Source organism: Bacillus rossius, chromosome 6 (genome assembly GCF_032445375.1).
Source record: "Bacillus rossius redtenbacheri isolate Brsri chromosome 6, Brsri_v3, whole genome shotgun sequence".
Classification (NCBI taxonomy): Eukaryota; Metazoa; Arthropoda; class Insecta; order Phasmatodea; family Bacillidae; genus Bacillus; species Bacillus rossius.
In genome coordinates this window covers 24364359-24391865 of record NC_086334.1, presented here as the reverse complement: position 1 = coordinate 24391865, position 27507 = coordinate 24364359, and the positions used below count along the sequence as shown (strand labels likewise).

At 36.9% G+C, this 27507-nt stretch overlaps 1 protein-coding gene across 1 annotated transcript; it reads left to right on the top strand.

Moving 5' to 3' along the window:
* The first annotated feature begins 3335 nt into the window (after nucleotides 1-3335).
* On the top strand, nucleotides 3336-7028 carry LOC134532873 (uncharacterized). Its single transcript, XM_063369876.1, has 2 exons — nucleotides 3336-3690; nucleotides 5181-7028. The coding sequence occupies exons 1-2, from the start codon at nucleotides 3546-3548 to the stop codon at nucleotides 6017-6019; spliced, it is 984 nt and encodes a 327-aa protein (XP_063225946.1). The 5' UTR covers nucleotides 3336-3545; the 3' UTR covers nucleotides 6020-7028.
* The last annotated feature ends 20479 nt before the right edge of the window (nucleotides 7029-27507 follow it).

Genomic DNA, 27507 nt, shown 5'->3' with positions numbered 1-27507 from the left:
ACTTAACCTTACCTAACCTAACCTTTGTGGCAGTCTGCAATGACATTTTTCGGCGTTATGTATTTCGGCGTTGTGGTAATTCGGCGTTGTGGTACACAGCAGTTTTCTAGCTGTCGGCGTTGCGGTCAATTTGACATTCGGCGTTATGGTTTTCGGTGTTATTGTACGTTCGGCGTTGTGGTATTTCGGCGTTGTGGTGCGTCGCCTGTTGCAAACACACCTGTGACACGACCCTCTGACTCGGAATTTGTACGTAACATCCTTAAATGACGAGCGTGATAAATATATAGCGCAAACTGTGTTTTCAACTACTTCGTGACGCGAGTCACGCGTAGTTACCGCACCCGCCGCTAGAGTTCGTTTCCGAAGCACCTACGTCGACTATAGAATCATTCGATTTGCAGAGCGAAATTTATACGTAACGCAACTCGTCATTTTTCTTTCTTTAACCGGGAACATAGGCCCGTAGAAAAACAAACAAAAAAAAACATTGACGGTTTTGAGCCAGGCGCAATACAAGATCGAGGGAGGCATTCTCTCTCAACACTTTAGATTAACTAACAAATGCGGAAATATTTTAAGGCATTGGTACAGATTAGGCATTTACCAAGCACCTAAACGAATGAAAAAAATGGTTATCTGGAAAAAAAATGTAAAAATTGAGATGGAATTAGAAATAATATATTATATGCAAAATGTCCATTTAACACAATGTTAATAATGGGCTCAACTATTACTAGCGCAGTTAGTTCGCAGACCACCGCGAGCTTCACTAAGCTAAGGCAAACAATACGCAATTACCAGACCTATCTATGTGACCGTGGTCACGACGTTACAGAAATAAGCGTGAGGATTTTATTTTCGAATGACGGTTGTACTGGTGGTTTGCCAATACTATTATTTGTGCATTTTTAAAGGTTTTGTTTACTAAAATTTTCAGTAAAATTTTTGTAATGTGTTCACTACACTGATTTTTTGCCTTTAGTAAATATTAATTTTGACTAAAATCCGCTGTCGACTTCATTTTTGTCACATTGATGTTTGCTTTCAGTGGTTACGCACAGTTCAAACTAAGGGATGAAAATATTTAAAATTACGAGCGTGGGACAATAAATGATACCAGAGAGCCATTGGAATATATTTGCAGGAATATCACTTAATTTAATAGTAATACGTAACAAAATAATCAACCGACCATCTCGGCGAGAGAGACCAAACATTAAGGGTGTATGTCCTGTTCCAGGTCGTTATTTTATATTTAAATTCCACACTGTTAAATTTACCGACTTTTTGAGTGGCTGAACTTACGCCAAATAAAAAAATATATACACCGCGTACTTTATGTATAGTTAGCTAGTAATGCTGCTATTTTAACGTTTTTGTATAGTAGGTATAAAAATAAAAAGAATGAAAAAGAATATGAAAATGTAACTTTTTAGTTTTAAAGTCAATTTTACTGGCTACCATGCGATATGGTTTAATTTATTTGAGAAAAAAATATTATTTAATTTTCCTTGACCTGTTAAAATCATCCGAATTTGTATTGTTTTCAAAGGCTAAACAAAAATAAATAAATTTTTCCGAAAGAAATTTTAAACATACCACGCAGTAGCCACTGGTATAGCCTTTAAACCCAATTAATTCCAGTTATTTATTATAATTGGTTCTCCTTATCCACACTGCAAAAAAAAGTTAAAAATTCAATTTTACCAGTCAATGATGTAAATGCATGTATTTATGTGTATGTATGTGTATGTATGTGTGTGTGTGTATATATATATATATATATAGTTATATATAGTTATATATATATATATATATATATATATATATATATATATATATATAGTTATATATAGTTGAAGTCAGGGGCGCAACAACTAAATTTCCAAAGGGGGGGCAATATACCTTTTTTATAAAGAATCATCGATCCCCCCCTATCGAAGCGGGGTGTCCGGGGGTCCTCCCCCGGGAAAATTTGTATTTCAAGGTGGAAAATGGTGCTATTTAAGCAGTTTTATTATCTAAAAATTGATTACACAGCACTTTCTTTGCCCCCGTTTGCCCCCACTTCATGGTTTCAGAGGGGGGGCAAAATATCCTTGCCCCCCCCCCCCCTGTTGTTGCGCCCCTGGTTGAAGTGTTCTGCCACTCAAAATGTCTACAAGTTTAACTATGTTAAACATGAATATAAAATAACGACTCGGAACGTTGACAATGAGAGATCCAAGATTGTGGTGCGATCTGAATCATCTTGGGCAGCAAATCGGTGCTCGCCAGCTGGGTCGTGACGAGGCTCTGGGATCTGACCCCCACCCGTCGCCGCCAGCGGGCGCCCTCCCAGAGGTCACGGCCAGCTAGCGAACCACAGGGAATCACAGGGAACCACAGGGAATCACAGGGAATCACAGGGAATCACAGGGAATCACAGAGGAGTGACTTCGTGTTCTCGAGTTACAGCTGAGATTGGAATCCACGGATAAAGTTCCTTCGTTGTTGATGTTGGGCCACAAATTTTCTCACCAGAATTTTACTAAAAAGTTATTTTCCAGCTGTAAAAGGCCACGCAAATGATCATAATAATTCAGGAAGGTCACATTGTGGAAAGTCAAGGAAAATCAGAAAAACAACTCAGGTGAAGTCGTACCTGGTCAGGTAAAGCCAAGGGAATATACTTTAAATCCTGGATATGTCATTTACATTCTCCAGTGATAGTAATTTGAGGGGATAATGACATTAATATTGTTATTTAAATTTGTGTTTTGAAAGACTAATAAAATATATGACTTAAATAACTATATAATTTCTGTAAATATTTTCCTTCAAAATCAATTAACAATAATAATCTGTGTTTTTTTTTCATCATTACTTTTTATATATACAATAAGTCTCGATTAATAAAAAGTAAAATTAAAAAAAATATTTAAAGCGGAGAGAGAAATAGACCAACTATGGGGATAGTGAAGGCTGGATTCCATTTATTTCGTTTAGAAAATTTAAAAAAAAATATATAAAACATTAGTTAGGGAAATTATAAAACTTCGTCCAGGAAAAGTCAGGGAAAAGTCAGGAACATTTTATCACACATATGAGGACATCCTCTTACGTACTCTTGCGTGACATTTTAACGCTATGAGATATTTAGTACATATCTTTCGAGAAAATATGATGCTAAATACAAAATAAGAGAGCTACCGTGATGAGTTGATATTAAATGCCCTGAAGTGATAATCTCGACGAGAACACGAACTGACCAACACGACACGTGGGACGGAGTATCGAGTCCCGGGGTAGAAGCGTGCAGTAGCCGCAGTAACGCGTGGGGGTAAGGCCCTCCTCACACGGGGATACTGAAGTTGCTTAGATACCGCGAGACTCGGCGACCGAGCGACTCGTCATGTAGATAGGCATGGCGTCACTCAGACGGCGATACTGGAGTGGCGGAGACTGGAAGTCGTAAGCAACGTAAATCCCGGCGACTCAGCATGCTGGTCTCCACGCTACTCCAGTAGCCTACGCGGCGCGATACTGTATTGTAGCGAACAATGGGCGAGCAGGCGTTTAATATCAAATTTGTAAACGAAGTTGAGAAACACCCAGAACTCTATAACTACAAGTTGAAAGGGTATTCAAAAAAGGATGTGACTGACAAAGCATGGAATGATGTCGCAAAAGAAGTGCAACTCACAGGTAAGTTGACAATATCTTAAACAACAATAATTAGATATAAAATATCTATCATAATAAACTAACTTGTGAAAAACCAAAATGTATATGTAAACAGCATGTTTTATATTTAGTATCTCACAAATACATTATTAGTAAAAGAAATATAGTTTTTATACAATGGTTATTCGTCCTTCGAAGAAATACCTTATTCTAAAACGTTTGTAACGTATAAAAATTACTTTCTATTGATATCTTTTCTTGGTTCCCAAGGGAATTACGCATGGTTTTTACGAACTTCGATAAAACTTACCACATGTTCAAAGTTGTTGTCATACTCACAGTAACCTACAAAAACACATGAAATACTTTAATACCTAATTAGTTATTGTAACAGTATTTCCACTGCCATGGAACAGAAGCCCGGGGTGTTAGAAAATAGTTTGCCAAGTAATTCCGCACTTCATGAGCAGTAGACCGATCATGTAACGTTAGGTCTTCTAGTGGCTGTGGATTGATGTTGGGCGTTTCTGAGTTGCCAAATGGTTCACCAGCAAAATATTTAATACCTTCACTTTTCCGAATGAAGTTGTGAAGAATGCAGACAGATTTTATTACATCAACCACTCTTTCCGTAGTTCGGCAGCGAATAGCAGTGTTCAACACTTGGAACTTTTCTGCCATCATTCCGAAAGCGCACTCCACTGTTTTCCGTCCTCTGCTCAATCTGTAATTGAATATTCTTTTAACATCATCAAGTGTTCTCTGAGGGTAAGGACGCAGCAAATATTGTGACAATGGAAAGGCCTCATCTCCAACAAAGTAAAAAGGAAAGTCAATCTCATTGTCGTCATCTGGTAATCGTGAAGGCGGTGGTATGTCTAGTCCTCCATTTGCAATCCAGTGTTTGACAGCTGATGCGCGAAACACTCCTCCATCGCTGTTTCTACCTGCATAGCCAGTTTCAATAAGAGTGAAGAAACCATCTGCATCACTGCTAGCCAGCAGCACTATTGAGTGATACATTTTGTAATTAAAGTTACTTGAGCCAGTTCCAGGTAATTTTTCTATTCGAATATGCTTACCGTCCAATGAACCCAAGCAATTGGGTAAATTCCACAGTGAATAGAAACGCTGTGCTATCATTCTCCACTTTTCTTCTCCTGGGACAGGCATGTAGGACTCTTTCAACGATTCCCAAATTAATTTGGTAGTTTCTCGTATGATGTTGATAACTGTGCTTTCTCCTCTAGCAAAGTACATCGACAGCGATACAAATGTACCTCCTGTTGCCAAATACCTGCAACAAAGTTAAATTAAATTTTACTTCATAATACATTCCCCATGTACCATTTATATATTTTTTCTTCAAATAATAAACATATGTTGTATATATCTGGATTATACTTAATACTACTTCACTTTTGTATTTGTTTTTTGTTTACTGTAAATTAGTTAGGAATTCATCCATTGCAACGATTTATATTTATGTGAACAATGTTGTTTGTTTTCAGTTAACGAATGCAAAGAAAAATGGAAAAATCTCCGTTCAGTTTTTGTCCGTCACATAAAGCCACCTCCAAGTGGTTCAAGTTCCAAAAATAAGAAACCATATTATCTATCGGAGGCAATGAAATTTACCCTACCATTCATAAAAACGCTTGGTACACCATCGGGGAATTTGCCAGAAGTCATCAATGAACAAAACCTGGAACACAGTTCATCTGACCCAACACAAAATACGGAAGACGTTGCGGCTGAAGAGGAGGAATATATCTCAGATAACGCAATACTAACTACAACACCACAACTTTCCCTTCCTTCACCTATGCTGCCAAATACTGACTTCTCGCAAGAACATGCTCATCATTCCCAACAAATGACTCATGATCCCTTTTCCAACCCAAAAGATAATTTATCAAAGCGTAAAAAGCAAACAGTGACGGAAGTGGACAAGTCCTTTATGGAATACATGAATGCAAAGAAAAGGAAACTTGAATCGAATTCAAACGATGATAGGCAAGTAAAAAAGTCGTTTCTTCTAAGCCTTTTACCAGAAATCGAACCTTTGACAGATGCACAAATGAAATCATTCCGACGTAGGGTTCTGCAGCTTATTGATGACATCACGAATCCAAAAGACATGCACCAACACGTACCAGCTTACCAACAGACCCCAACTTACTCCTACAGTGTTTCCACGCATTCATCGTTGGCTACAGATAATGCTTCAATTTGTTCGTCGCCTGGAAATCAAACTATTCCACAGAAAGTACAAGATACTGAAACGCAACAGTATTTTGAAGTCATCCAAGAGACTTTACAATATGAGCAGGAACATAATGTGATGTGATGTTTTGTTGGGTGTGTAAACATATAACTTTGGTGTACGTGTTTTTATCTCTATTATGTTGTTTATTTTTGTGTTTACAGTCATGATTTGAATGTTTGTGTAATGGGTATTCTTTAAATAGTTTATATATATACATTTTTTCTTTTGCAGTACATTATTTGAATGTGTATTTCTTAGGTATATTTGAATTAAACATTGGAATGAATTTATGCATAAGATATGTTTATACTTTCACCTTTCAGTTGACTGGAATACTTGGGTATAAATAACTTTAGATTATTTAACCTGTTAACGTTAAAGTGCACATTCTTAAGATCCATACAACAGCCATTTTCCACAGATAAAATAAGTAATTGCGGCCTCAAGTTAAAATGCATACATTGTTTTTATTCGCCAAGCATCAGTATATACGTTAAAATACTTGGAAAGAAATAGATTTGTGTTGAAGGGAAACATTTAGAAGTGCCTTAACAAAAATTCGTAATAATTTGTATTTCTTAACTTACTTACCTCAAAGTTATCAGCAATCGTTCACCGGGGCTCACGCATTCCCTCATAGTGGTATCCCTATAATACATCGCAGGTGTAACAATTTCCGTTAACATTTGGTAAGTCTCCTTCGTCATTCTGTAGAAAGCGATGAATTTTGAGTCTGTCTCTTGCAATTCTTTGGCCGCGACAAATAATCTACAATTAATGTTCCTTTCTATATATGGATGAACCCACAATCTTTTCCTACTTCGTTTTCTATAATGTTGATAATATTGGATAACAATATCACTATCGTCACTGCTGTTATCACTGGACATTACATACAATATATAGGCACTTCACGGTTCCACAAGATACTCGGGCTGTACTCACGATGCATTTTTTCCTCCCAGTCTCTGATATTTTAGTAGCGTCGTGTGAAGATAACGGGCGACTAGAGTCACCCAGTCACACAGTTGCCTAGTCTCCAGGCTACCAGCGATCGTTTTGTAGGCAACTTCAGTATCCCCGTGTGAGGAGGGCCTAAATCTACAAATCACTAATCTTTTCATACACGCCCGAATATTTCCCGTCGTTTAATTTTAGGATTTTTTAAACTTTGCATGTAATCAACTTTTTTAACGTTCGCCTATGCAGTAACTGTGCTGCTATGCGCGAGTCCCTACTGTCCTTACCGCGAGTCCCTACTGTCCCTACTGCGAGTCCCTACTGTGAGTCATTACTGTCTCTACTGCGAGTCACTACTGTGAGTCATTACTGTCTCTACTGCGAGTCACTACTGTCCATACTGCGAGTCCCTACTGTCCCTACCGCGAGTCCCTACTGTCCCTAACGCGAGTCCCTACTGTCCCTAACGCGAGTCCCTACTGTCCCTACTGCGAGTCCCTACTGTGAGTCCCTACTGTGAGTCACTACTGTCTCTACTGCGAGTCACTACTGTCCATACTGCGAGACCCTACTGCCCCTACCGCGAGTCCCTACTGTCCCTACCGCGAGTCCCTACTGTCCCTACCGCGAGTCCCTACTGTCCCTAACGCGAGTCCCTACTGTCCCTACCGCGAGTCCCTACTGTGAGTCACTACTGTCTCTACTGCGAGCCACTACTGTCCATACTGCGAGTCCCTAGTGTCCCTACCGCGAGTCCCTACTGTCCCTAACGCGAGTCCCTACTGTCCCTACTGCGAGTCCCTACTGTGAGTCACTACTGTCTCTACTGCGAGTCACTACTGTCCATACTGCGAGACCCTACTGTCCCTACCGCGAGTCCCTACTGTCCCTACCGCGAGTCCCTACTGTCCCTACCGCGAGTCCCTACTGTCCCTACTGCGAGTCCCTACTGTGTGTCACTACTGTCTCTACTGCGAGTCACTACTGTCCATACTGCGAGTCCCTACTGTCCCTACCGCGAGTCCCTACTTTCTCTACCGTGAGTCTATATTGTCCCTACTGTCGCTACTGCGAGTCCCTACTGCGAGTCCATACTGTCCCTTCTGCAAGTCCCTACAACAGGAATCAAATTACGTAACAAAGCTACTTGCTGAAATTTTCAAATCAATATTTTTTTCTGGTATCTAATGGCTTGAATATCATTGTTACATCACTTGATATATTTATGTTGCGCTTTTAACTCGCGCGCATTCCCCCCCCCCCCCCCCAAATTAAAAATAAAGACATCCCGAAGTTGCACGAAGGCAAATAATATTCGGGCGTCGCAGGAGAAGACGTGTGGCCGAGGGACCGGGCCGCACGATCGCGCATCGTTGAGGAGGGAACGGAATAATGGCATTGCGGCCGGGCGTTCGTGCGCCGACCGAGCTCAGGGTCAGCGGGTGGCCGACCACAGCCGAGGTCCCGGGTTCAAACACCCGCCGGTGGACAAAGGGACGCGCAGTTCTTCCTGGAAGACCTCCCCCCCCCCCCCCTCCTTACTTCACACACACACACACACACACACACACGCCAGGACACGACTCGTCTTTGGTGCAGCCGGTGCGGGGGGAGGGGGGGGGGGGGTCGAGATCGGAGCGCAACGGGAAACGGGATGTTAATTAAACGCCCAGACATTGGGAGTATGATTGGGGAGTCGCAGGGGCCATGCTAAGCATTTATGTACGTACGTACTTTTACAAAAAAAAAATTCCTTCGGAAAAAACTTCCCGAGAAATGGTTTGTAAATGCTACAAGAAAGATGTTGTAACTTTGCGCAACAAATGGCTATGGTTAATTTACAACGATTTTTTTCTCCGTTGCGCAAGAACTTAGACGAATACATTTTTAATGGATTAGGTTTCCTGGAATGATTTTGAAAACTTATTTTGAGGTACATTTTCATTCCATATTTTTGGGTCAAAGTTTGACACAGGATATTTACTGTTTTTTTTATCGTTTACAGTTAAATCAGAAAGAAAAAAATATTTGCAATATTTTTTTAATATTTTTTTGCACACATGACATATATATATTTTTTCGAGATAATACTGAGTATTTCTTACGAAAAATAGTGAATAATTAAAAATTTTAATTTGTGTTTTTATGTATTTTCAAACATGGATAAGAAAATCGGATATTCAAACATTTGATTTTACTATGTTGTATTATGCTTATTATGTGCGCAGTTAAAACTGGAATGATATTCTGGGAATGGTGTACAAATAACTTTAACTATTGGATGTAGGTACTGGGTACAACATCAAAACATAAATATTGCTCAAGTAAGAATCTGAACACGGTATTATTGCGAACACTATTTTGTAGTGATAGAGTTGTTTTCAAATAAATTTTGAAATGTACAAATATCTGTAATTTTAGATGAATATTTCAAGGGCCATTTACAAAAAAAAATACTGTGTACCGAACAAGGTTTGTGAACCTTCTGGAATCCTCAGGTGAAGGAACTCCCACACAAAAGGCTGCGTAATTCCAATATGTACCTACTCTGCTCGATTTGATAGTAAAATGATGTCAAGCGCATTCCTAGCCAGTGGCGTACGCGTGGAGAAGTGGCATGCGAAAAAAAAAAAAAAACCCAACGAAGCGCGTCATTTCTCGTAGCGGTAGGCACGTCACTTTGTCAGCAAGCACACTTTACGTCACGGTTTTTCATTCTACTCTCTCATTCCCTAACCCCATCTCTGGTTTTTCCTTGTTTTACCTTCCCCGTGCACACGCGAACTCTCTTATCAGTGAGTAACGCATTCCTGGCCGCTCTGGGCCTTGGCAGAGTGAGTCGTGACGTAATAATAACACCTCAAGTACACAAGTGCTTACAGGATTCATTGTTATTGCTGGCATGTATCTGCAAAAAAAAAAAAAGTAACTGCTAATTTGTTTAGCTTATACCTGAAAAAAAAATTAAGTAGAAATAATTTAAGTGTCAGCTTACGAATTTCACAGTTAAAAAATAATTGTTAGCTGATTATTGTGTTTCAGTGGGTGATTTAGCCAAATAAAGGTCACCAAATTATTTACATTTTTCTTTAGCATTGAAAGTAAGTCAACATTATGAATTATCTGTTTAAATTTTTTTTTTCATAATTTCCTTTATTAAATTTTGGTGTCGGTCATGCATTAAAAGACTTTTTGTACTCTCAGTGACTGTTAATTAGTTGTTTTACAGTTTGTTAAAGTCAGTCACAAAATTCATTGCTTTCATGGAAGAAAATCAAAGCAAACACAAGCACTAATTATTTGCTCTGCCTTGTGGGAGTAAAATTTGCAATAAAATTTAATAGCTAATGTTATGGTATAAAAGCGGTTAAACCCATGGTTTTGATTTCTTCCCTTAATACCATTAAATTTAAGGGGGAGTGGGTAAGAACCGGTTACAATACTTTTCAGGCCAAAAAAATTTCTATCGTCTAATTTTAAAACTTTGGCTTCGTTAAAACATAGTAAGTTTATAATTTATTCGAATGCCTGAAGTTAATATTGACTGGCAAACACAAATACACTGTTAAAAATTTTCTCCTTACATTCGAAACACGGCGTAGTTTTTACAAATATCCAGTATCTGAATTTATGATGAACTCAGTTTATATAGGGTGAATTCTTCGTCAAAAGTCCGCAAAATCTACTGTAATTTCTAACAGTATTTTTTCCCTGTAAATAAATTCGCATTTAGTGCTGTATTTAGATATGTTTTGGAATAACTACAACTGTAGGTAATATTGTTGTCAATAGAAACTAAGTTGTGGTATTTGAAAATATCGTTTTATGGAATATCTGTCTTAACCAAGACAAAATTTTAATAATAAATGTTAAAAAAATGGTTATGTAATAAAACTCTTAAAAATATTATGGCATCTTCCGCTCTGAATGCGTACTGAATGTAAGTATTTGTAAATGAAGATAGGTTTTTGTAGTAAATGATGAACGTTTTTGCAAGAAGGATCGGTGACTTAATAATTAAGTAAGTTTCTGTACATGTAAACATCTATATTGTAGCATCTGAAGGTGCAGTAAGCAGTCATAAACTTATTGCATGTAAAGGGACAGGTCCAGGTTTAAAGTTGGTTCCGCTTTCCAAACCATTAGTACACGGACTTGCTGTGTTGTTGATACATGAGTGAATAGTACAAATTAAAAGTATGGTTCACCAAGTAGACTAGAATGCATTCGCTGTTTAAACGATTTTGTACCTTGAATTGATAGTACAATTATGAAAACATCTCTGAATTAAAATGCCCAGTAAATTTTCATATGAATAAATATTATCATAATACAATAATAGCAAAAATTTTTTATGTTATACATAAGTTTACACGTTATATTCCAAACAGCGTTAGAACCTCTTCGGCTTAATGAGCTGGTAAACGTAACACCATTCTTATTCTGTTGATTTTCTTTAGTAGCCTAAATATTTTTTTTTATTGAACCTTCACTTACTTGAATGATACAAGAGTTGTTATTTTTCCCCAAAAAAACATTTTAATCTAATAGATAAGATTTACGTAAGTGTGTGCGCAGAATTAATTTCGTATACAGACCCGAATACAAGGACGCGCTACCTACCAGCTATCTTAGCGTTACGAATTTTAAACTCTCTCTATTCATGGTCAGAGCGTCCGTTAAGTACTGCTGAAAACCTGTGCCAGTGAGGGCTGTAAAATTTTACAATGTAATAACGGTGAACTCGCTCATGACATACATCATTATTACGATTCTCGCCTTGCTTTAATCAAAAATCCACTTCAAAGTAGCCAGTACGTACGTCTGTTACACAAACTTAAACATTTACTTTTACGTAAACCATCTACTTATGAGAGCTTAATACCATCTCCAAAAAGTTAATATTTATTTATTGTTTTTCAAGTTAAGTAGTTTTTTTCACCAGATTAGCATTTAAAAAAATCACGTTTTGTAAGTATTATTCACATAGTTCTCTAGAAACACCACCACCAGCAATAAAAACAAAAACCTAACTGTGTACAAAATAAGATGAACATTAAATAACAGGCGATAAGAAACAATTAGGTTTTATACTTGATAATTCGACACTAGAAACCACCCAGCTGTAAAATTCCTGACAATAATTGCAGTTTAGAGGAAAGTGAGTAATAAACCACTGTCAAGGTCGTAATTATTTTGAGCACTGACATTTCTGTTGAAACCCGTAATTAACTCAACTCTCAGTGCGTCGCGTTACGTAGACGACAATTTTCCTGGGTGACTTTGAAGACGGAAACTGGCTCGGGGGCAGCGATCCGGGAGACAAGACGTGTTTCAAATTTACTTTTGGGTGTCAATGAGTGAAGTTACGCAGCGGCAAGACACTGGGCTCATGTTCCAGACAACCCGCGCACGAATCCCGACTGCCGTTTCCCAAACATACACAAAACAATTCTGTACTTTTACAAGAGTTTCCTGTGGAAACCAGTTGGCAAGAAATGATTTGTAATACTAAAAGAAATATGTTGTGACTTTGTACAACACATGACCATGGTTATTTCTGCGTACATGAAATATACGAGAAAATACTGAGTCCGTACGAAAATTGTCGCATAATATTAAATTTTAATTAATGTTTCATTCAAGCATATTTTTACTATACCAATGAAAAGATAATCTAATATTCAACAATTGGACTTTATTTGGGTTATTATGCTTATAAATATGCGCAGTTAATACTGGAAAGCTATTCAGAAAACGGTTTACAAATATAGGCTATTCAACTATTGAAGGCACTGGGAAAAAACAAAGCATAGATGTTCGGGTAAGAATCCGAACCCAGTATTACTGCGAGCATTATTTTTGTAGAGATACAGTTGTCTTCATGTAAATTTACCAATTTACAAAAAATGTGTAATTTTTAGTGAATATTTCTGTTCCATTTACAAAACAAAATAGTGCGCTTTTCCCCAATACTTTCCCAGTATCCCTGTTCTGAGTTATCGCATGTTTACGTATCGAATGACGTTGACGAAGGGACGTCAAGCCCAGATTATATATAGTTATATATATAATAAAAATATTGCCAGTGTTATCGTGGTTCGGCAAATAATCGATAACTGAGAATCGATTATTGAACCCTCACTCGGTTAACAATTGTTCAATTCAAATTGACGATTAATAATAATTACAAATAATCTAGGTAATTTCTTGAATTTACTAATGTATTCATAAATTTATGGTAACCTACTTTTGAACATTAAATTACAAGAATAAACTGGAAGTGTTAAATGTTAATATGACTTTCTAAAACTCGCCAAGTCTACAGCGTGCATGTTTACAACAGAAAACAGAACGCTGAAGTAAGATAAATGTGTAGTTTTTTCGAAGATCCAGTAACCTTTAACCAAGAAGAACCATTCGCTTATTTCAGAAGCATTGTTTGTTGAAATTCCACAAGTTTTCTGTGATTTTTAAAAGCGTATTTATTGTATTTCCATAGTAAAATTTATTTTTTATTTGAAAAGATTTTTTTCTTATAGTCTAACACTTTTGATAGCAATAACTTTATGTTTTCTATTTGTTTAAGTTTGCGGAATGGATATTCTAAATAAAACGTTTTCTTACGTTCCATTTTTTTTATAAAATAAATATTATGTATTGTAGTCTTTTAAAAAATTACATTCTAGAAATGTGAAATAAAAGTGCTATGGTTTCTAAAGGTCTTTTATAGCATCTCTCGGGCTAGGAAAAAAACCACAAAAATTGTTCATAATATTTTTAACCTACCAGATATGTTTTGTCATAACAAATAGTTGTTATTTGTGCACTGGCCTTCAATCAAACAATATGGGAAATTTTTGATTAGATTAAATTGTGAAACAAACACAAAATTTGTGCAAACACACCGGTGTTTATATTCTCTTATTTTGATAAGGCCCGTGTTATATTTTGTCCTTGAGGAATATGAATAATTTTTTCAAAATTTTCGGACTTTTTGTCAGGTTAATAATAAACATGATAGAACCTGAAATGTTTGCTGTTACTCAGTTATGTAACATGTTTTCGGAATTCACGTAATATTTATGATGGTGTTTTCAAAATAATTGTTTCCGAAGTTAAAATTTCTCTTACATGATAGTCACTCGCTTTTTTTCTCTGATTAATACGCAGCCGTTACTACTTTATATCGCTATATAAGGCCTCAATATAAATATAAACCCGTGACAAATTATATATATATTAGGAATATACATAATGAATATATATTATACATACATTAGGAAAACCTAGAAGTTGGCAAAATCTTTTTAAAATATTTGTCTTAATTTTTAATTTTTTTTTTTTTTCAAAATTTCAACGAGTAATATGTATAATTAAAACTAAGTAGAAGTATCGTATTTTGTAGGGGAAAAAAGTGTTTGTCTGCCTTGCTGTTTAAATTAATTGGGAGCTACTAAAGTTTTTTCGACGAAATTTATAAAATATATTCAAAAATTATATTCTACATCATAAGCAATTAACATGAATGGTTTATTTCAAAATAATGTAATATCAATCATAAAAAAAAACTGTCTAGTATTACTGAAAAAAAAAGCTTCTGAGTAGGAAAAATATCGGTATAGTTAAATTATTATGTGCTGTGTGTATGTAAAGCTATAATTAAAGCTAAAATATTTTTGGTTACAAGTTTAAGTAAAAATTTTTACTGTTGAAATAAAATTATTTAAGTATCTATACATCTATACTGCATTATGTTAGTCTTAAATAAAACTTTATGAATAGTATTTAGTATATATGTTCTATATTAGTATTGTTATTAATTTTTCGCGATACCATTTTTTGACTTGCAATGCTTTTCAAAGTCGCTTCAGCTAACGTTCGGTTGATGTTAATTAAATGTTTATATCACCTCGTCGTACTACAGTAGTACTGGTTTCAGCTCTATTATTCTGTCTATTCTAGAAGAACCAGATAAACGCAAACTCAGAAACGGCGAATGACTGGCGTAATGGAGCGTGTTAAATATACTTTACAGCGGCATTCATTATTCTAAATGTAAATGAACGGGTTAAAACACCCTGGGGTCGTATATTCTGCGATGTTTCCCCCCCTACCCCCCCTACACCCTTCAATGTACGTTATTTGCATAACAAGGGAGTTAGCGAAGCCCTGGTCGGATCGATGGCAGTTTCGGTCGGAATGCTCGCTGGATTAACGTTGTTCGCGTAAATCGGAACTAGCGGCTTGAATGCGACGGAGATAAAGTTCCCCCCGCACCCCTCCAATCCTCCACCTCCCTCTCAAAGACCGTTTAGCGATTGCCGCACTAATCCCCGATATCAGTCCACGGTGTTAACGTATGTAGCAAACAAACTAACACAAACTTAAAAAAAAAAGTGTAACAAAAAAATACCAAACTCGACTACGACGGTATGAAATACGGATATATTGTTAGGCCTGTTATCTTCCACGGGATGCTACCCATGTTTAGAATACGGCCCAACACTTTAGGCACAGTTAAAATAAACAAATCAGTGTGAATCGTTTCAGATGTTACACAACTCGAGAAATGCTGCACATCTAAATTCAAGTTGTCTCTATGAAAAGATTTTTGCCAAATCCGGAAAAAAACACTTTTCGACCGTGGGTGTATTAGTCTATGGAGTGTAAGTCAGTTCTGAAGTGAAGTCACTCTGATTACAATTGGTTAGCAAAACCAAACGTAGCTAAATGAAGGACAAAGTTGGAAGTACCTTCTGTATTATTTATAAACCTTTCTACATGGATTGCAAAAAAATCTTGCACCGTGTGAACATAACTAACCTTTAAAAATATGCTAAGAATATTAATTAAATGAATTCACAGACGTTACTTCTGTAGCGTTTAACTTATGTACAATAATTCTAGGCCTAGACATAAAAAAATAATAATATTCTGTAGGCCTATTCGGTGGGCTTCTCTTTAGTGGCATAGAGCGTAAATTTCTCGTATTTTATTTAAAACTGAATTAATGTGTTGAATGTATTTGTGTATGTTTTAGATGTATTCTCGCGCGCAGCCTGTAACAGTCATAAGTGGTTTGGAATCCGTTCAGTGTCACAATCGTGGTCTTAGAAAGTGGAGATTAGGTTCCGCCATCGTAGTTTTTTAAAACTTTTTTTTCAATAACTCTAATTTTGAACTTTTTAACCAAAATTTTCCCATATCAAGGCATAAATCATATCTCAGACATTCTCTACCTTTTTGGAACCACATATTTACTAACAGGCTCTTGTCTGTAAGCGTCGCAAAGAAATAATTCATTTCTTCACGCGGGCGGCTACAACTATTACTATGACCACACAAGTTCACAAGTGTTGACTTTAGCAAGTAGCTAAAGCTAAGTACTATTCCATGTCAACCCAAAAAATGTAAATTTGCATGGAGGCTTTATTACAAGTGGTGACAAAAATATGTAATTCACTTTGCCAATTATCTTTTGCATCAAATATTTTTTTCTAGTTAAACTATTATTGTCTCAATGTATCCACGTTTATTCGAACTTCATGACGTACGTTTCTGAAGAGCAACAAGATGTCAGTCTGTGTGGCACTAAGTTGCGTGCTGCGCCTTAGAAATCCGTCCATTATTTGCAAACCATGCGAGTTTCTATCGTCGAGGTTTTGATTTCGAATGCAACTTGTACCTGTAAAGAGCAGGTCAGTATCTTTAATGCTCGCTTAAGTGTGGTTACGTGCGCGTTAATATTGCTAAAATGGTTAATTTTAAAATGGTTTCAAATAATAAAATCGTGTGGTGAAAAAAAAATATTGCCCCTTTTCCTATCAACCATCGATCGTTGCTCCTGATCGTTTCTCTTTCCTTTGCGCTCTGATGACGCAATCACCTTGACGTACCCGAAGGATGATAAGTACGACGCTCGCTGGTGCTTTTAGCTCAGTATCGCCTCTAAGCGCATGGTTCTGAACTGGCGCGCAGTATTCTAGTCGCGCATAGGGAAAATATGAGAGTTTAGCGGCAACAATAACATTATATGGTAGATAATTGAAGATAAAGGTGTAATGCAAGTCGCATGGTTGCTTTCAAAAATCTGTATCGGGCATTTTACGTTTAAAAATTATCCTCAAAACACGCGTTGTAGCCTTTTCCATTCTCCTAAAAATATAGATGATCAGTTTTCATACCACGTGGTTTATTCTGAAGCTCTGCACGCTGTATGTGCGCCCAGGTAGGCGGGCCCCCTTAAAATAAAATTCACATGCCATTGCTTACACTATAATACAGGGTGTCCCTAAAGAAAATTCCCAGTTTCAATGATACATTAGAACAGTTTAATTTAGACTATTTACAGCAAATCATACATCAAATTGAAGGTAAAATTACCTAGTTTTTCTTAAAAATGGCCAATATGTGCAACTTTAGTTACACGTCACACATCCAACCGAAAGTCCAATTCTTCCCATACTTTGTTTGACAAGCCCGGAGTAATGGAAGCAATAAACTCTTTCAATTCTGTATCTCATATCTGGAAAATCATTAGGTAGCGGTGGAACAAACTTTTATAAAAGCCCCAAAGGAAAAAAATATCGTATGGCGTTATGTCAGGTGACCGTGGAGGCCAGCGAAAGAGAACTCTGTCATCGCGACCATCGGCGGATGTTTTTGCCTCATGGGGAATGACATTGAAACTTTAAACGAAACACATGTTGAACTGAAATTACAGATTCACTCTTAGCAAATTGCAGAAAACAACACGCTGTACACTCAGGAGTTGGCATTTTACGTAGGTGGTGCTGCCAGCGAGAAAACAACAAATGCATGCGCTTATCTAAAACTGTGTGAGTTACTCTTTAATTTTGACTTTGAACCCAAACTCTACAACGCTTACAGTCGATACTATTAACATTCATAACTGGGACATTCTTTTTATGGACATACTGTATTTTGACAGACCTGTTGGCAAAACTAGGGCGAAACTGGTGCCACGCACAAGGTAAGAGAATCTGTCTTCGCAAATGTTAAGTCTATGGCAGGCGCGTGTCGTGACGCGAGGGCGAACGCAGCCTGGCACGGCATCACGGCGCATGCGCGCCCGCGAACAGCCGCCATTTGCATATCTTCCACGGGGTCCGTGGCCGGAAATACGTCCGCGCCAACGACTCCCACCCCCTCCCCCGCTACAACCCCCCTGACGTGCGGGATCTGCTCGGCGCGTCCCCTTCCACACAAACCCCCTCTCCCTTTAATTAAAGAGTTGGCAAGTTCTAACAATTCAGCGCGCCGCCGACGGGGGGAGGAGAAACAAAAACAACAGCGATAAGGATTGAGCTGCGTCGCGCGAAGAAGTTTCGAAAACTGGGCAAGGTTTCCGGCGTACAGGCAGACAAGCAATCAGCAAACCTGCTCTTAAGAACAACTTGTTACACGCCTGTACCTGGTACGTACCCATTTAAGGCCGAGTTTATAAACTACGCACGAAACGCAAGATGCAAAAATGCAACTCAACGGCTTTTTTGCTTGCCTTCCCGACGACCATATTGGAAGAGAAGTGTTCCGAAAACTTTTAAAGACGCAGACGTTTTGTGCAAAGAAGAACACTATTTTATTTTCTACTATACAAATCGCGTTTCCGCTAGTTAAAATTTCACACATTGAAAGAAAATAACGATTTTAAATCAGGTAGAGATTGCTTTTATGTATACTATTTAAAATTTTAGGTTATGATGGTGAAGTCTTGCGACGCGCGTGCTTTAAAAACTACCGTGGTTTTCTTGCGTCGTTGCGTTCCTTGCGTGTTAAAAAAATTAAAATAACCTGCCTAAGTGCTTACGAGGCGTGAAGGCAGGAATAAGGTCCATCCAACCACGGGCAACCAAACTAGTCTGCCATCACAGTAGTTATGTCCTGTTGGTTGCTCTGATGGCCCAGTATTGGCCCATGGATGATAGAAAGTGGTCTGATGCGTATTGTTTTAGCTGTGTAACTAAATATTCTTTGCTTGTATAATGCTTTTTACACTTTAGTTTGACACGATAATTATTTGTCACGAATTATTGAAGGGACAAATCTCCTCACTGGAAGAAAATTTTTTTACTTTTTTTAATAACATTATAATATTATATAATAATGTTAAATCAGTTCAATAAGGTTCAAGTTTGTTTGTAGTAATTATTTGCATACTGATTTCAGTCTTTTAAGTAAAAACAAGTATACAAAACATATAGTCTACTTAGTGTAATAGTATGTTTTTAAAAATGTTTCAGGTTAATATTTTAGAAATGTATTATTATTACATTATAACTTCTAATGTGTGCGGAAACTTTATAGTGTTAGCTGTTTAATGAATTTTAACAAGACGGACAGTATTTTAATACATATTCTTACCGAAAATCAGGACCAAAGCCAGGGTTAAGAATTTTTTAAATCTTTTTACCTTTTATTGAAGCCGTTTCTAATAGTTTAAACTTTCCGTTTGTTTGGAGCTGTCATGTTTGGGTTATTTTTGCAAAGCGAATTCTAGCTGCAAGCTTAGAAAGTAAGTGTGAGATTCGCATCAATAAAATTTGGCATGTACTTAAACGAATATTTTATTAATCAGTAAGTTTATCATGCTCGAGATTATTTTTAAGAACTCTAAGTTTAATTTCTTGTCCGAGTTTCGAATTTTTAATTTATTTGAAACATGAAAAACATGAGAAAACACGAGTTTGTTCGTTACCGAGGTTACTGAAAGACTCGATAACATTTTCTTTTGTCTTAAATGTTTCTAGAAGTGCTAAAGGAATATTCTGAGACCACTGCAGGTGGTGACAAACACAAAATTGCTTTGACAGTTTTTTGTTGTTGAGTAAAACAACACAGGCATCTTCAGCTAGAAGTTTCCGTGATTGAATTTATTAATTTCCGTGTTTCAATACATAAAAAAAAATCTATTTTCTGTATTATCAAAACTTCCAATCGTTAGTTTTTATTCTCTCTGGATGGTCACACAACCTAATCAACACTGTTCTGAAGTAAAAAAAAAATTGGTTGTCTGTAAAGTCGGTTTACGGACGATAGTTTAACGTGACAAAGTCATAACAAAACATTGATGTAATGATTGCATACTTTTATAAATAAAATTGAATCATTTTTATTTTAGTAATAAAAGAATAAATATTTTAAATTATACTAGTAATCATATTTTTAAAATGCAAGAATAATTAACCTTTATTGCCGAAATTGTTGTTGTAATAAGCAATGAAAACCACATTAACTTTTCACTTCACTTTATAAACAGTTGACGAAACAGTTCACGTGTAGATGACTTGTAATTAATTTTAGAAACTGGCGTTTAGCAATAAAGTTTAAATATAATTATGAACAAGTTTTCATATAAATAAATAGTAATCAAATATCTATCATCAATTATATGAATCACCATAATTTTTTAGTCAATTGTAACATAACCTATTATTACTGCACTCGCCGACAGCGTAACGGAACAATGAGTGTAACGGGACACTGCGTTACGGAACAATGTGCGTAATGGGACACTTTTTCGTGCGTGCAGCCGGCGTTCATCGATTTATTAGACGTTGTCACGTCAAAATAAAGTATTCCGGTCTGCACGGGGTCAGCTTTGCTGAACGTTTTTCTGAGAAGGAAATTCCCTCCCGCGAAACAGCCTCCTCTTGGGTACCTCAGACCACTGCATGCTTCTTGCATGTGACCTCATCTTGAAAGTCTGCGTCCAGCCCACGCCGGTGCACGCACCCCACGCGAAATTTTAAGTAGTCTGGCCAAACAAGAAGTTCCGTGCTCCAAAAAAACACAAGGGACCTCGTCTCCTTCCGCTCTTATCATATGGCTAGAGACTGGAAAAATTCGCGAGTTCGATGACCTCTAGGGTAGACTCCACAATCCTCTACACACTCAGGCAAATGTCACCTGCTCATTGGCTATTGACTTGTGACACCTGTCAACTTGGACGCTTGCGATTCGATACTCTTTTGGTTGAAGGTTTTTCATTGGCTCAAAGTCCTTCAGATAAACTGTGAGTCAATCACAGAAGCAATATATAGATACAGTTGTTTGGATGATAGTATATCATGACTTGAACCCGCGAATTTTTCCGGTCTGTACCTATGGCGAATGAAACATCGTCGAAGTACTGACGTTATTATTGCAATTAAATTCGCTAGTGGAGCAAATAGGCGGTATAATGAAAAGAATACAAACTTAAATGTTATTTAGTTTAATTTAAAACATGCCAAAAATGATATTTATACGTTTGGCAACAGTTTGACATATTAAAAATAATATATTTATAAATAATATAAACGAGTGAAATTTTTTTCTAAATTAAACTTATATTTATCCTACCACCCATTAACCCGAAATAATATTCTAGCATTGTCTAGGGAAAACTGAACTTGATTAAATCATACTTCTAGATAGTAAATAACTAATGCAATGAATGAACGCAAACCGCATGGAGAGAATAACTCAAATCATCACACAGTATATCAAAAAGTATGTGTATACGTGTACATGTATAATCTCCGTCACCAAAAAAAAATTAAGAACAACAGCATATTAGCTTTTCATTATTAAAAGGACTTACCGTTAGCATTGTTTGGTCACATTAACTTTTTTCGATGAAGAAGATTATGGAAGGATTGAGTTGCACACCTAATGCTTTCAAAAAAATTTTAAATCTAAAATCAAAATAAAATGCAGAATTTGTTTGCAATTTTCTTTGCGAATCGTTGATATAGATAGGGAAAATTGAATTATCATTATATCCCATTAGATTATATACATATTTGTTGTCACGTATTTCCAAATAAATTCAGTGTACAAGGTTGATTTTTTTTTTTTTAAATTTTGTAATTTATGAAATAAACAGATGCTATTTAAAAATTAAGAAATGAGTTTATTCACTATTGCTTTAATTTATTTTTGTACAATTACAAGTTAGGTCAGTCACAGGTAAGTATGCGGTAAGCAAATAAAAAGGTTGTTCATTATATTTTATTAAGTATATGATTATTCCAGATTTTTTTTTTTTGCTGAGAAGCTAAACAATCGGCGTCTTGTGAACTAACGTAGTCTTCTAATTTCTTCTAGAAACAACTTAAACATCCATAGCTCACACAAAAATTTTAATTTAGGAGCACTTCATCCAAACGTAAAGGCTAGTTTATGACTGAGTTCTTAATAATTATCATTAATTAAAAACGATCATAAATCATTATACTCGTAAATAAAAGAGTCATATTTTAAGGACAGGACCGGTTCTTACTGTTAATTCTTAAGCACTTAATCGTAAACTAGCATTACCGCCTGAATAACCTCAGCCACGGAGTTCATGCACTCACAGGCATAAAACATATAGGGAAAAAATAAAAAATAATATAACTTCATAATCAAATATGAGGCAGGTATCAACAAGCGAGTTTAGTTTTTACTTTTCTAATGTAGATTAAAGTTATTAAGAACTGTTTCATTCTATTCTAGAATTTAAGAAAATGCAGATTCAAGTTATACATTGACAAAAAAAAAATTATTTTAGCAAATAAAGTTTTATGAAAAACAATAAAACTTAAAACTTTGGTTTTACGTAGGGACACAACAGTATCTTTTAAGAATTAGGTTAGTCGCTCTTTACACGTATTTACGATTGTCGTAACAAAAAGCTTTTTTTGTTAGGTGTCCTTAAATTACGTCGCTCGTCACTATCACCAACAAAATTATCAGCCACTCAGTCGGGTCAGCAGGAAGTGCTATTGTAAACAGCGAGCGCTCGTCGTGAGTCAACAAGACACCTTATCGTGCAGAAATTTTGGGGTCAGATAGCCTTTTATGACGGCACCTTCCCACAGTCACCCTGAGTGACGTGAGCTGCAGGAAAATACAATTTTTTTTTGTTGTTGTTTCGCGGCGTCACACCGCTCGCTCATGCAGCCACCCACCCACGTATTTATTTGGTCGCTGATCTAAAACACTGCACTTTCAAAACAGATGAACTTGAACTCACTCGCGTAAAATTTCCCGTCGGCTTGAATAAATGTCCGTGTCCAGCCAGCCTGTTCCATTGGTTCAGAGGTTCTGGTTGGTGGGTGCAAGGCCCGTGAATTTTATTTCAGGCAGGACAGCGAGATTTTTAACTTGCGAAAAAATTTCCATCCAGGGCTCAGGTATTGTGTATTGCGGGTATTGTGTATTGACCTTTGACCTACACACTGAGGAACGCAGTGGTGAACCATTGCAGAATCATCTTGCCTAGTAAGCCATGGTTATCTCTCCTTGGCGGTAACTCAGGCCGGAGGGGGGGGGGGGAGGGGAGGGGGAGTCCAAAATGTAGCCTCCTCTCCAATCAAATGATTTGTTTTTGAAATTTTACTGTTGCGTGCAGGGAGCTTTGGAGGGTTTATTAAAAATAATGTGTTTAGTAAAACGTATACATTTCGAAACGTTTTTTGGGTGGTGGGTTCTTTTAACTTTAGGCTTTTATGGTTCTGAGACCAGCAATATGAAAGGTTATTTGTATTAAAACTACGCCTGAATGTCTGTTTGGATCATAAATTAGTCATAGCTAAATTAGAATCATTGCATCAGCGATTGCAAAGGCGTTTGTATATATAAATGATTATGTTACTTCAATTAAAAATATAAGTACAGCTATATTGCCTTATTGTTTGCATTTTGTACATTACTAGGTTCATAAATCTTTACGAAACAAGTTTTAAGAAGGTTTTTTTGAACGCGCTCCCTCTAATTTCATATCCTACATTTGTTTAGGAAAATAAGAAAAATGTATAGTAAATGTTCCATATTTGCATGCTAAATGCACCACACAACTGCACAAGTAAATAACGTCTACTACATGTTTAGGAATATTACCGAAAATTTCTTACGATGTGACCAAAACAAAGTGCGATCGCGAATCATACATTCTTTTGCTAAGGAGGGGAGAGGATTTCTAAACCAAATGGACATGAATGCATGTGGGCTGTATGTGCATATGCCTACATGTATCTTTCACCCCTTGATATTTCTTGTGTGCCCATGGTCCCAGCTGAACAATTTGCTAATTTAACTATTTAAGGCAGAAAAAATTAGCTGATGAAACGTAAATGACCTATTTAAATCATTGTTTTGGACATACGCAAAATGCTATTTTTGCGCTGAAGTCATAGACAAAAAAAAATGTTGAACACACAGAAAACGATTCATTTGATATCGGATGATTTTGGCTTTATTTTCTGTGTGTTTGTGCACTCATCTTTCTTTGTTCTTTCTTCGGGTTTTCTTCTATGACGTACAGTGCAAACTAGCGATGACGTATGTCCAAAATAATGATTTAAATCAATCTCCCCTATAGCAAGAATCGTTCAAAGAACACAAATGACCTAGTTCATCAAGACAAATAATTTCGCATGAGCAGCTAACTTTCTATGAAAGTTTGAAACGGAAAAAAAAGGGGGGGGGGGGGGGGGGGGTTGGGGAGAAATTGGCCAAGTCCACACCTGCTGTCAGGATCCGTTGCTGCATACAGCGCTGCTTTGTGCATCACGGTTGCTGACATCAGCACCAAGCTACTACGTACTTCAAAAATCGGCGATCCTTTTCCATTTATACCAACACTTTCCAGAGATTTAAGTCTTTTTTTTTGCACATTCCCAAACTGGCAGTGCCGTCGTAACTTCACAGGGCTGGATCCTGTAATTATGTTGATGGTTGGACGAAGTAAATAAGCAACGAACAGTAAATAATGTAATTATATTATAAACTGTGTAGAATGTTTACGAAATAAGCAAGTCAGTAGGAATTTAACAGGCGACAAAAATTAAAACGAAATCTCAAACAATATATTAATGGTCATAATATAATATTCGATGACTCGAAAGTCGTCACATTAAAATAAGACTGCGTAATTTGTAAAAAAAAAAAAGTGCCTAACGCAGAAATTAAATTTCATCCGGCGAATGCTGTTGAAAGTGTGGTAGATAAACTTACCATACCAACGGGACAATGCAGCAGAGCAATCAAACTCATAAGTTTCATCGATGCGATGTCTTGTTGTATATACACCAATGCTGTAAAGTGAAATATGTGTAAAATAAAAAACTTATTAATTGTAATTGTATCGATGCGACAGAACGCTGTACTTACTTCAGTCACGTATTTCAGTTCCTAGTAACGAAGCACGAAAAGCCATAGAATTGATAACAGCTTGCATTACCAATAGCAACGCTAGAGCTATGGCAACGTTAGAGCGCAAAGTTGTACATAATTATGTATATATGGATGTGTAACACACTGAACCCAATTCATCACCTGGGCACACTTGAGAGACAAGTTTTAGTGCTGGGAAAGACAACGTACTGCAAGCACGTGTCCAAGCACATGTTCCCAAAGCACGCGCCAGTTCCACCGATGTTCGCAAGCAAACTACAGAGTTGCGTGGAGAGGGAAATCATAGGTCGCTAGGCTAGGTAAGCGCGAAATGGCCCAAATTGAAAAAAAAATTCAACTGTCTGCTTATAGGAAGAGCCTGCTCCTGTGGTCTTATTAAGAAACACCATGTAGTTTTTACAACAAAACATTGTTTTTACTCTAGAATCCATACTAATATTAAAAATACAAAAGTGTGTTTGTCTGTTTGTCCTTCTTTCACGCAGCAACGGAGCCACGGATCGCCATGATTTTTTGCATACAGATAGTTTATGGGCCTGAGAGTGACACAGACTTCATATTATAATTATGAAATTCCGTCCCTAAGGGAGTCACAAAACTTCTATCAATATACTAAGTGGACAACTCCGCAAACATTCTTTTTTTTTCATGCTACCCTGCACTGCCCGTACTGCGCCAACCAGTTCAACATGCGCCAGGCGTAATAATTCTTCGCTCCCCCCCCCCCCCCCCCCCTTTTTTTCCCCACAGAAACTCCGAACAGCAATACTTTGGGCAGGTTACTATGATTTATGTCAGTGTGACTTAAAATGAATATTGGTCACGCCATTCCGAAACTTGTATCAAATTTGAACTGATCTGACGTAGACATTAACACTTGCTGTGGAACCGGTAACGACGAGCACCTAATTTTTTTTTGACGTGACAACGTCTAATAAATCGATGAACGCCGGCTGTACGCACGAAAAAGGATGACTCATTGTCCCGTTACGCACATTGTCCAGTTACGCTGTGTCCCGTTACGCTCATTGTACGCTTGCGCCGCATCTATCTCTCTTCCACTCGATTGGAACAACCATCGATTTGACTTATTCGATGCACATTAAACTTGAAACACTCCCATTCGTTTCCTACTTTTCCTATCATCGTCCTATCCTTAACAGAATAACACAGATTGGAAGAAGTTAAATAGCAAACACGTATAAAAGTTATAGTTAAAATTAATCTGTTCGTTAAAGTGATGAACATATTTGAATTAATGAGTGCAAATAAAAGTAAATTTATCATTTAATTTGTAGATTTAATTTCACTCCTTCTTTGTATCCGTACAAAAAAGTGATAATTCGATAAAAATGATTCAATTTTATTCATAAAAGTATGCAATCATTTCATCAATGTTTTGTTATGACGTTGTCACGTTAAACTATCGTCCGTAAACCGACTTTACAGACAACCAGTTTTTTTTTTCCGTGCGTTCGTCTGACTGGCCCGGACGGCCGCAGCTGTGCGACGCCCTCGACTCAGGCCTGCTAATTGCGCTGGGAGCTCAGGCCGCACGTCGTCGGACACGTCGGAGCGCCGCTATCCGTATCGCCAGATGTGCTCGTGACGACAATAGTTTTGCGGCCAAGGCCTCGTTGTCTCATCTGCGTGACGCATACAGCCTCGCCTTCTCGACCACTCATTGTTTTGAAAAAGTTGTCACCTTAAACCCACCGAGCGCACTAGTCACAAATTATCCAACGATCTTCGTGAATTTACGTGTGTATATATATATATATATATATATATATATATATATATATATATATATATATAGGATATATTACTGATTCTGAGTTATTGGAGTATTAAGGGGCAGAGTTAGAACCCGAAAGACATCGTCTTGAATCCAAAAGATCTAGACAATAACAGTTTTCAGTTGTTTAATTTTAAAAATTTTTGGCTTCATATAATTATACTACACAGTTTAATGGAATCTCTGAAAATAATAGAGACTACATATATGCTACAAATAGCTACTCCTGTGAACATTTTGGCATTTTGTATTTAATTCAATTTTTGATCATGACTACAAAGCTATACACAATAGGTTATGGTCTATGAAAATTTCTTGATGTTAGATCCCTGCCTTAACGAATATTTTTTTTTTTCAAAATTAAACCATAAACACTTGTAAAAGGAACAAATACCGTTGAAATCGATATTAATTATTTTTCTTTTCCTAGTTCTTCTCTTTACCTAAACCTTCAAAAATGTATTACGTTTGTGTTAAAAATTGCTCTTTTTTTTTCACTTGTAACATACGGTGTTAGACCCGTTAAGGTCCCTAGGAACATTAAGTATCTAGGAGTTAATCTGCATGAGAAGCTCTCCTTTCGTGAACATATCAAGCATGCAAGCAAAAACTCTCGTGTATTATT

Excerpts from the sequence above, each read along its gene's own strand:
- LOC134532873 (XM_063369876.1), top strand. The coding sequence starts at position 3,546 with ATGGGCGAGCAGGCGTTTAATATCAAATTTGTAAACGAAGTTGAGAAA. Across the intron at positions 3,691-5,180 it reads AAAAGAAGTGCAACTCACAG|TTAACGAATGCAAAGAAAAA; the intron begins GTAAGTTGACAA and ends GTTTGTTTTCAG.